This window comes from Notolabrus celidotus, chromosome 7, assembly GCF_009762535.1.
Source record: "Notolabrus celidotus isolate fNotCel1 chromosome 7, fNotCel1.pri, whole genome shotgun sequence".
Lineage (NCBI taxonomy): Eukaryota > Metazoa > Chordata > Actinopteri > Labriformes > Labridae > Notolabrus > Notolabrus celidotus.
The window spans coordinates 10464046-10476487 of NC_048278.1; the positions used below are offsets into that span (position 1 = coordinate 10464046).

Genomic DNA, 12442 nt, shown 5'->3' on the forward strand with positions numbered 1-12442 from the left:
TCCTATATGTTTGGGAGATGTAACCCTGAAATTTATTGTCAAATTATTTTCAACCCAATTTTTACAGATTCGAGCAGAGGCAGGAACAGCTCAAAGCGTCTAAATATACTTTTAGAACTCTGAACCCTAACTTTTAGATTTCATAAGATGCTCCTAAAATCTAACTTTTTTCCATTGGCAGCAATATCTTGACACCGGATGTGTGGTGTCGTTTGTAACATGCAAACACTCCTCATTTTGTCCACTGTAAATCATATCTGCAGTGCCTCCTAGAACGGCTCAGAGCTGATACAGATTTCCTTCACCCTGACTCTGCTGTAATCAGATTTGCCACCTGTTGTGTAGCTGCTGGGACATTTTTCAACACTGAGACCCTAATTATGCGTCATCTGATGCTGTTTTGTGATAACATTATGGAATTGTTGGAAAGCCTTCCAGGATTTGCATTAGATTTGGTGGGGAAACCATGTGTGATTGTCGATGCTTTGCCTGTATACGCAGAGAATAATCCAGTTCCTCTGGGTAATATTGGCAGCTATGATGCTTGTGATGCTGGAACCTTCCAACATACTGTTATTGATAGTCTCTCAGTCTGGTTTAAAAACAGGCATAACAAATTGTGTATTTTATTTGTTCTGTATATATTTTTTTTTAACATTTTGATAGAACTAACAAATAAGGCCTAATTTTCAAAATTGTAGCATAAAGTCAAATGTTAGAAATACACTTTTTAAATGTTTTTTTCAGTATTTTACATTCTTCTTTGCTTTTCATGAATACTTTTTTTCTTTTTTCTTTTACTTCTATCTTAATTTACACAGCAGCACGTTGGCAAAATTTTGTGAAAGACGGTAAGACATTGGCAGATGAAGCAGTTAAAGCAAGTCAGTGGATTTTGTTAATGACAAACAATGTCAGAGATAATTTTTAACCTTGTATCTTTACAAAAAATCCTCATTTGCCATTTATTTTAATCAGGATATCACAAGGTGCGCTGAAAATGTATGATTACACTTTTATGATAAGATGTAAATACTTAATTGCTACACTTTGAGAGATATAGTTTAAAAAGTAGTACAAACTGCACATCCAGCTTTAAGATAAACATTCTCATTTAATGGTTTAATTTAAATGTTACTGCACTGTTAATTATAAGCTTGAGTAAATGAGAAACAGGATGGAAAACATGAAGCGCCCAGCTACAAACAATCTGTGAACGAATGATAATGAACTAAATTGGTCCAATTAGGTTAATTATTCAGGCTAATTATCTGAATTAAATGATGTCACTGAAAAGGTTTCTCTAGACTGCAGAAAATTAGTAATTCCACATCTCAAGCTGTTGAACCGTCTTGCAACTTTCTCCAAACACGATCTAATCATTGCAGTGATGACGGCAGAATTAATGAGAGGATTTTCAGCGCTGTCGGGCTGCAAAACACTCTTTTATTTGGGATCATTTCCAAGCAAAATAATGTGCAGGGAGCTATTAACAAGTGATTACAACAGAAAGGACTGATGCTGAAATAGAGATTTACAGTTTCAGTCTTTTTTTCCATTGTGTCTCCATTACTGCTAAGCTGCTATCCATAAAAAACAGATATCACAAAAGGAGGAAAGGGGCTTTACCTTAACAGAAAACCTTCAGTTAGCTGATTTATTTCAACCAGCACAACCTGCTGATGATGATGATGGCTGCGCTGGATAATAATCTCGACCTTGCAGGTGTTTGGAATGAGTCACCAGTAAAACAATGATATTTTTGAGAAAGAAAAAAAACACATGACATCATACAGAGAGAGATGAAAGGAATATCCAGCGGTTAGAGCATCTACAGCTTTATTTTAAAAACTCATTTATGTGATTTTCAGGCAGCTGTATCCTGTAACAGAAGGCTGGTGGTTAACATATTCTACACCAGACTCCTTAGAAACTCTTCAACACATTATACCTTCATGGAAGTCTGTTTATTGCAAAAAAAAAACCTCATTCCTCTTCTCATTCTTTCTTCTTAACCCTTAGCATCTTTCACTGCTGCCACAGCACGTTTCTAAATATGTGTTAAATCCATTTGCTTTGCTTTGTGTAGTGGCAGACGCTCTCCTCCTCCTCGCGCGCTGAAGTCTGGCCGTCTGACAGTGGAGTTGTTTCACTGCATGGATCTCATTACTTAAAATCCTCAGCTCTGAAACAGAAGGTCAGGGATCAGCAAATCCTCACTTCTGGCCAGGCTTATGATTCCATTCTGATGCAATTTTCCGACTCCAATTCCCTGATTATCACACTCCTGCCCGCCAATTTGATATCTCATCTGTCTAAGTTCAGACACACTCACTCTGCTTCAATTTTCACCCAGCTCTGGCGCCCACAAAGCATTGCCCGGGCTTCTTTTCCAAAACAATTTATGGCTTGCTTTGATTTTGTACAGCTGGCATCCACTCAATGACAGATTCTGAAAAAAAGGATTGTGCATCTGAAAAGCTGACCTCCCAAGCATTCTTTTGTTTCCTGTGAGAAACTGTTACCATCATCATCCCGGCCAAAAATATTTGGATAACAAAGATTATCACCACAAGAAAGGACATAAATCTCTGTTTACCACTGTGTTTTGTGTTGCAGTTTGCCAGCTTAAAACAAATGAACCCTTTTAAAAAAACACATTGGATGAATTTAATTCAAAATGAATAAATAATGTGATAAAAACTTTGGCCCGGGGGTGTAATTTAACGTGGTGTTTTAGTGTTATTTCAAATTAAAATCCCTTTTGCTCAGATTTATGCAAATTTAAAGCCATTTTTCACGACTTAAGAGGAATACACAGCATATTGAGTAAGGATTAACCCTTAATGGTTCAGTCTTGTAATCTAATTACATAATTTTGTTCAGGGAATTTTCTGAAACTATAGTCTCAATGGAGCAACAGTGAGAGCTTAGAGCTCATGAGGCTCTACATTTTTCCCCTTATATGCTAACATTACCTGTTAAAACAGATTATCGGACCCCTACACGCCTGCAAAAGTGCTTTATTCCTGGGTGATAATGACAGTTACCTGTGCTGACTGTAAACCCTGTTAATCTGAAACTCAAAAGCAATTCAAAGTTACGAGAATCCCACTTTACATGCAGTGTTATATTATGTTACGTGTCTTTTTAGATTCAAATAAGCACACTCCAAGTGCTGGATGAGATCTTCTTTTACAAATGCACGGCACATTGTTATAAAAACGTAAATATTTATTGAGTTTATCATGGAAACTTATTTTTTTCTACTTGCTTTCTGCATTGTAACTTTATCAGAGCTTTACAGAGTTGTGTATTCTTCCTCATAATCATCATTGTTTCCTCTGAGGTAAAACATTTAGTTAAAATGTAGCAGGTTAACTCTTTATGGGAGGTAAGCGTTAAATACTGAAGAAATATACATGTAACACAAAGACAAAACAGTATGAAACAACCCAAAGCTACTGTTGAGAAAACCAACATGTCGAGACACATAGATATCTAGAGGGTTTCCTTTGACCCGGTCCCATGTAGCCACCAAAGAGACTAGTCCTGTAGGCCCTTAGAACAATCATACTGTGCTACAGTGATGGACTGTGCTCTGCTTGCTCCACTTAGCTCTAGCCTGCAGCTCGCCACAGAAGTCTCCATAATTTTAAGCCACAGAATAAAGCATTGAACTGACCCACAAAAGAATCCCTGCTTAAAGAGATGAGGACGATTGGAAGGAATGGCAGAAGACAGTGGAAAGAAACCTGCTCACCCAAAAAGGGTAGGTGACACTTCGAACAGAATGGGATGGAGGAGGAACAAAGTGCAACACACTGTGAAGATTGACTTTAGATTGCAGAGAACAGACAAGGCAGATTGTAAACACACAGACTTCTTCCCATCTTTCACCGTTTACTCTTCACAAACACCAAAACTACAGCTCACTGTTCAGGGAAGCACTGAAATGTTCAACCCCATGGACCAGACAAGCCATGTAGACACATGTAAGCAGAGAATGGCTTATAATACAATTCACCAAAGGTTTATTTCTGACATTTATCCCAATTTCTGTCTATCCTCCCATTCATATTTCCAACTCATCTCACAGAAAGCTTGATCAGTGGTCCTCAGTTCCAGTATACCACCATCATGTCGTATCCTCAGTTTTACACATGTATGGCAAGTACGTTTTAATTTACATGTGGGCTTAGAACACTAATGTGATAATTAAAAAAGTAACTATCGTGTTACAGAACTACCGCACATTGCACAAAAACTTGGCCAACGTCTTGAAATAAGTCAATACTTAATATTCCACAGAATAACAGAACCCAGGTCTCCTGGAAAAAAGGCTCTTTTTGTTTCAGCCATATGTCGCCCCCAAACTCAACCCCATGAGGATGTATGTGCATCATAATATGTGAAAACAAATCATGTATACTGAAGATGTAGGAATATTTTTTTTACAGTGAAAAAAACAGTCAATCCGATTGGGTAAGGGTTATGGTGATATTTGCGTGACATACTTATCAGCCTATTTGCAGGATAATTTCACATTGGAGCTTTGCAACTGACACCTTTAAACATCAATGAGACAAATGTCACAACTTTGAACATAGTTGCTGTTATCACTACTGATCATGGTTGAGTTATTGTGTAGAGATTAGTAGCTTAGAGATGCTCTCACCAGCTCTTTTGCCTGGATTGACGGGCATGGATTGCAGGAGAGAATGCTGCTTAACTTTCCTCTATCAGAGATGGTTGAGGTCCTTGAGCTCCTCCGACTGCTCTCACATCAGTTTAATGATTTAGAATACCATAAGAAAGGTATAACCATTGTGATCAGATTGTCCCTAGCATCACTTTAATTGGTAATAATGAATTACAGCTGTTATGGTGTTTTGACCAATCAGAATCAAGTATATCACCGCTCAGATGATGATGATTGACAGTTCATTTGAGGTCACTCAACACAGAGTATGTGCTGTATGTCTGAGCACCAAAAGAACTTAATTAGAAAATTTGTAGTCAATTACATGGGACAGACATAAACTGGGGAAAAAAGTAAAAGTGACAGTCAGTGTCATCACTCTCAGGCAGCTCTCATGCTCTCAGTAAAGGAAGAGGATTGACAGTACAAGCCATTTGACAAGATCATCAATCAACAACGTTCCTGCACTGCGTTCCTGAATCTAATTATAATCCCGATTCATTTATAGCAGCATGCCAATGAAAAGCCTCCTATCTGAAAACTTCCCGTCTACTGGGAGGGTAACTGTCAGTGAAATCTGCTTTGGTCTCATAAAGGCCTCTCCAGACATCATCACTGTACATCGGAGCCATCTGGACTTCAGAGAAACAGGGTCTATATGGCCAGGGGACTCATTTCTTTTTTTGGAGCGGGGGTACTATGGGGCATTTGAGTTTTCTAAATTTAACGCAAAATGGAAAAGAAGTTGCCTTTTTCCTTTCAATGTAGCTTTTTGGCACCCTGTGATATAAAAAAGTACAAAAAGGTTAATTTACAGTTTACCAATTGTAATTTAAACCCTTTAATAGCCAGCGGTATGAGAAATGTGCTGCCACTTAAGTTTGATTTTTATAGGTTGCAACTTTTTGAGGTGATAAATCAAATAGTCAAAACAGAACAACAAGGAGAACAAATGTTAGAGTTGGAAACAATCGGATGTCCAGTATCTACAATATAATTCTGTGTCTGCTGGATGTGTAAAAATATGTTTGCTAAATAATACCTTTATCTGATTACCTACTTTGACTTACTCTGAGAAGATTTGAGCTGATGATGAAACAGTCCACCTTAGTGCTTTAGCACTGCTATGACCCTACAATAGAAAGCATGAACATCAGTCTGAAAACTGACAGGTGTATTTCTTTATTATGTTTTTTTAAGCCTTTGTTGTCATTCAACTCTGATGGAACAATTTGCAGCATACAAGCTGAAAGCAAAGAGATAAGACAAACCTATTTGTTCACATGAGCCATCAAAGTGTACGTAAAATAAAGTTCTTTAAAGCTTTTCTACAAATGTATTCATGTGATGTTGCTCAAGGTTAAGAGGACCGTCAAACAAATCCTGATATTTAATTTCATTTTATCCAGGCTGTACTTGTCATCCATGGAAAAAAGCTACAGCAGGTCTTTATCACATGTCACCCAGGTACAATATGGTGTTTATGAACAATTTTAAAAAAGGTATTCATTGATTTGAATACCATAGTTACTAATCTGAAGTTTGGCTGGATAAAATTCCAAACTTAATGTTTTAATTCTTGTTTGTCTCTGTGACTTGGAACAGGTGAAACATACCTGATTTCACTTTGACTTCTTCTGCATTCTTATAAGTTACTCCTGGGTTAGTTTAAGATAATAACCAAAGCTATACTGACCACGTTAGTGTCATTTATGTCAAAGTAAATCTGCAGGAGCATCTGATTTGAGGCAGCTAACAGTTAAATGCACTTAAAATACACTACATGAAGTTCCCTTTTTGTGGGAATGGGATGGCAATTTTTCCAAAAGCTATGGTTTATCCATCTTTCAGTAACTACATTGCAGAACCAGATGTATCATTAGAAACCCTCTTATGAAATGTGCAACTTAAACGGTCTGGAACCATTATGATGGTCAAGGGGCCGCTTTTAGGATTAATCAGTAGTCCAGGATATTACGCTTAGAGATGAGGTAACTGCAGCATCTGTGCAAACCAGACTGCTCATTGCCATTTTTGAATTAGACATTATCCATTTTGCCGTGGGACGCTCTCTGTTTATCTTGTCAGGTTGTGAGACAATTTTGGACTAAGTGATATTTGTAAGGGAATTGAGGATATTTGTGCAGACAGACGTATTGACACTCTGAAACCATCAGGAAATGAATCCTGAAATTTGGACTGTCGTCCTCATTTTCGGTGTGGTCTTGTCCATGAGTAACAATTACCTTCTTCACTTGGGAGACAATTTTTAATTATAGAAGGTAAATATGCAGACTGGGAAATTGTTCAGGCAAATTCCATCTAAGTGCTGATAAGGCAAATTTGGTGTGAGAATAGAAAGAATTGAAATGTTGAGCCAGGCTCTTGCTCCTTCAGGCCCTTGTATGTCATTTGCTAATCATAATATCTCCAAGATATACAACAGTAATTACATTTTGCTAGATTCACTATAGCTGCAGTCCAATACCGCAACTCCATTCACATTTCTCCAACCCGGAGAAACATTTGAAAAATGTCATTTACTCAGCAGAATTGGGTAGAATTACAAGGGATTGTCAAAGCCCACAATCAATCTGCTCATAACAGTTTGACACATCATGTAATGACCTTTCACAGGCTCACTTTAGGTTTCATTGTAGCTAGTTTCATACCATCAAACCTGCATTCAAACTGAGAGCTCTACTGCTACAAATCCAATGCATTAGAGAGAAAGGAATAATGTCTTATTGAGAGCTTTCTAGGGATTTTACTGACAGTTTGTAAGAGATTGTTTTTAGTGGGATCATTCTAGGTTTACAGTCAGTCATAAATCTGACCACTTGGTTGGTAAAATCCTTGGAACAAGGTCTCATTGAGCATTAGAATGTATTCATAGATTTCAGGTTTTATAAAGATTTGTTGTTAATAAAGGACACACTTTTCTTCAGGGAGATTCTTCCCTCAATATTATGCAGCTAGATTTTCTGAGTACCCCTCTCCTCGGCTGCTTTAGCTCACCCAGGAGATTCCTACTTAGTCAATGCACCCTTTTCTGGCCAGCAGAGGTGCGCTAAGCCTTCATTTTGTTCTTTAGATGGCCACAGTGAGTATTAAATATACATGGAGTTAACAGGGTTGAAAATTACAGTTTACCATAACCCTGCACTGTATTACTTCCTATGGTGGAGATGTATTTAGCTTGATCCTTCGCCTGCACTCTACTATAGACTCCACATTCCCAGTCCAGCCCCTTATAATTTATGCATTAACTTGGAACAGGTCCACCCGATATTTCCGATGGCATCCTCTGGAACGGTGCAAGCTAAAATGATAACACAGTAAGTAATTGGTTGGTGTTAGGAATACCATTAAAAACTATAAAGAGGCTGGCAGAAGCAGGTCAGCAATCAATCACTGTCGCTCCTCAACCACAAAGCCTCACCCAAACAACATCAAGTATCATTTCCTTTGAGTGTTCTTTATTGGTATTTTCCAGGGTTGTTTCCAGTACTTTGCTGCTGTGTAATGTTTGAACCTTTGCAAAATGCAATGCTTCATAGACCTAGGTATCAGCACTGAAAGGGGTTGCACAATTACAGACTAAACTTTTCAAACTTAGAGAAATATGTTTATTATAAACTTTTACTTGGTTTGCAACTCTTCAACTCTTTAGTGCATTTCTCAAATTGAAATTAAAGAGAACTGGAAAAAAAGGATGTGTGTTGGCGCAGAAAAAGGCTCATGTAATATAGACCTTTTTTCTTTGCCTATACACATATTTTAATCACCCTCCAGCCTTGCAACCATGACAATGTGGAGGCAAAAAAAGCCTCTGCATTATATCTGTAGCCCACCAACTGGGAAAATAGCTTCTACGAGCCAATTTGAATTGGCCCCTTTAGTGGCATAATGACCGGAGTGTTAGCATAGGAATGCATGCAGAACCACCCCACTCCTTGAGCGATTCCTCTTCCTCCTACGTTATTGTGGTTTTGCTTCATGTTGCAATGTCAAGATGTCAAAGATTAGAACCAGACAAGCCAAATGCTCTGTTATGTTCTGTCACAGCATCCAGAAAACAAAAACAGTGTTGTTGTTTTTTTCCAGGCATTTTTGCCTTTAATAGATATAACAGATAAGAGCTGTGCTAGGGACTGCTGCACTGTGCCCCAACAATGGTTGCTTTTAATGCTGAATAGTGCTTGCTGGCTACAGTTGGTCATAAATGTTAGTTTTAATTACAAGGGTTGACCACATGAAGTCACACATAGAAATCAAGAAAGTAGGACTTACACTGTTTTGTAATGTACCACTCAGAGGCGTGCTGTTGCAATCATGGGCTGCCAACACTTCAACAGTTGTTTTCTCCTGTTCTGGGTCAGATTATGGGTCATCTGTGTAGTGTACTGGAGCATGTTCTTCTGGAGCACTCGCCATGTTGTTTTGGTGTTTTTCTGCCTCTATATCCACCTGCACAGGTCTGCACCCTCCACCCACGAACTACTACACTACTGCATAAAACTCTAATCAAAAAGGGAAACAATTACTGTTAGTGTTTCCCCTTTTTTTCAGTAAAAAAAAGGTTGCTGGTGTGATGTTTTGCCCTTGATGCTTTTAGAAAGTGATTTCAAACACTTTAGCATTCCTGGTGAAAGTAAGGTGAATATGTTTGATGAGACTGATGGTAACTTGTGCACTTTGTTAGTGGAGATGCCATAGTTCCATAGAAGTATGCATGTTATGGCATGTATTGGGTGGTAGCACACCTTTAAATAAAAATCTGCTCAAACAGGACAATACAAACAAGGTAAATATCCTTGAGAAAAGGGAGTAGTCACAAAATTCCCATCTTTGTCAGATCTTTGAGAGGCTGTGGCTCTGAGTTAGATCAGGTCGCCAACTTTTATACCGGTAATTGGAAGATTAGTGCTTTGACCCCCAATACTGAGCCACAGATTGCTCGAAAACCTGCGATCAGTGGGCAGGTATGCATCCAACAGCCTCCACCATCAGTATAGGAGTGTGTTTGAAAGGGTGCATGTGGCAGTTAGAGTAAGTGTTTGAGTGGCTGGAAGATGATAGAGCACTTTGAAAGTGAAGCCCATTTACAAATACCTTCTTCTGCAACTCGGTTCTCTTTCTGTCAGTCGAGTCATCACCTGTATTTTTATCAATCTTCAAGCTAACTCTCCAGAGTTGTATTATTCTCTGCAGGTAAAGACAGGAAGTCTTAACAGTATAGTAGTATTGTCTTTGAAGATTACAGGATTGGACAAATAGATTTTCATTCTTTTTGCAATCAGCAAATACCCAAGCTATTTTGGTTCCTTCTGAATATGTTCTTGGTTGCCATTTGGTTATCATTATTTTTTCCTGCATGGTAAAAGTATGGCTTTTTAATCATCATTTATTTATTGAATCCTCAGGAAACACGTTGAGCTTATCTACAATGCTGCTGAGGTACAGACAAAATAGAGATACGGGTTCATTCACGCCCTCTGTAGGTTTCCCTTTGTCCCAACAGACTGATCCTGTTATCAATTTAGTTTCTTATTAGTCAGCTTATCTGTATTATCTTTATAGAGTTGACCATGTTTATGCTTATGGTTTGTTATTTTGTTTTCTGATGCCACTACATTTTGTGCACAATCTGCTCCAACAGGGTACTGTAGTTAGCATGAAGAAGTTGTAGATTTATTGACGTGTCAATATTTTTCCACAAACTTTGTCACATGTTCATTACATCTTTATTAAGTATTTGTCATATCTACATATCCAATCATGTTACAAATTGACATACAATGTTCTTTTAGTTTCCCCTTGCCATGTCTCATTCATGCATTGATGGTTTAGCTGTTTTAAAAAAGCTCCAGTTAGAAGTTGAAAGGCATCTAAATGATGTAAAAATGTGCAGTATACTCAGGCTCTATGAAGGCTGAGGGCTTATAGCTCAAAGACCACCTTTGAGGCGATAAACGATGCAACACTCTCCAAATAAGCCCAGCAGAGCTGGAAGACAAGCAGTTTCTATTGAGCCACGGTTCACACTGAAGGCCACAGCAGATAGACATTGATCATGTTTACTCATGTCGTGTACATTAACCTGTAGGTAATGACACCCATCCAGATCAATGCTTCTGACTGCACTGTCTGCAAAGGATTCTGTGGTTAGGAGCCACTGAGCTTCTACTGATGATACTTAAAGAGAGAAACGACTCAATTCCTCTGATTCGCCTGCTTTCCTTTCACTTTCAGTCCTGCCAAGCCTGCTCATTTGTCCTTGGATTTATTCCCTCTAAAAGGCGAGCCAGCATGCCTTCTGTCTCAGCTTGTACATGATCACTGCAGCCAAAGCTGTAGCTGGCCAGACAGCCTGGCCTTGAACGACATCCTGTGTGGGCTGGGTTGAATTCTTGGTCAGGGCTAGTATCATGAAGAGACAGATCAAATGCCAACGGTAACTGAGCTACCGGCGGCTCGAGGAAAGTGCGACAGTTTGGTTTTGACCTTCCTGAATAAAAAGTGTAATTTCTGCTTTATTTAAAAACAAGAGCTGCACATGTAATACTCAATCCTTTGGGTTTTGTAAGGAATATGTTGTCTAATTCAACACTCTCAAGAATTGAATGGGCTTTCATTCCACTTTCACAGCACATGTGCAGAAGAAAGGCTGCTTTCAGGCTCAACTTGATCTTCTCATCATCATTGCATGACAAATGTGATGAAACGCTAAAGTTTATACAACTCTGACGCTTCAACCTCCCTCCTTGAATGTCCTGTTTATCTCCTGTAATAACCTTTGTCTCATTGTCTACATTCACGCTCAGCTCTGTCAGTCTTTCTCAACATTTATCTGAGAAAAATAATTGCATGTACCGCTCTGGCATTCGTGGGAGAAATTTATACAAGGCTTTGATGATTCAAAGGGAGGAGTAGACAAAAAAATACAAAAGAGGGTCAATGCCAGTTTTGCATTGTTGTCTGAGTTGATTAAGCCATAGAGGAAGAAAGGTGAGCTTCTTTCTTCATCACAGCCTCGTCTAATCACCTCTAATCAAATGCAAATGATGAGAAGAGGGAATCTTTAATTCTGAATAATGCGAACAAAGAGATAGATGGGAGAAAACATAAGAGCTTGTTAGTTACCACCATTGGTTGGCTCTCCAGGCAGGTCCTGAGGGGACTTCTTTTAATCTTGCATCGCCTTGGGCAACAGCTACTCAGCCCTAAAGCGTCCGGACTGGATGAAATTAAGAAAAATCAATGAGGCTCGATTCTCTTTGAGGGAGTTGACAAATTATTTTTCTTCCCCTCTGTTACCACAGCGTCTTGGCTGGGCGAGACGCTATTTCAAATTCTTTTAAAGGCTGATTTAACTATTAGCCGAGCAGTGGTACTCCTGACAATGCCAATTTGAATAATTAATCCACACTAGCTGTAAGATTCCTCTGGCTGAGTTCATGGCCATCAATCTATTCATCGTATACGATAAGAGATTTCCAAGTACTCTAAAATGATGACATGACAGAGATTTTTTATTTTTTATTTTTCAGGTCTCAGCAGCCTCTCCACAACATGTACTGTCACTTAATTTAATAACAACTCCTGATGTACTCTGTTACTCCGCTCAGGGATGAATGCATCTCTCTGGGGTGAGGCGGTGCCTTCAGCGGTTCTAACAAACTTCACACGACTTGATTGTCTAGCAAGCAACACTCTGATGTATGCTTTTTATTTATT

General features: G+C 38.7%; 1 protein-coding gene across 1 annotated transcript in view; it reads left to right on the forward strand.

Moving 5' to 3' along the window:
* The first annotated feature begins 3722 nt into the window (after window positions 1-3722).
* The window catches only part of LOC117815956 (VPS10 domain-containing receptor SorCS1), a 148348-nt gene continuing 139628 nt past the window's right edge, over window positions 3723-12442 (forward strand). The window contains 1 exon segment of the mRNA XM_034687979.1: window positions 3723-3772. Within this exon segment, the coding sequence (XP_034543870.1) occupies window positions 3731-3772 (42 nt within the window). The 5' untranslated portion in view covers window positions 3723-3730.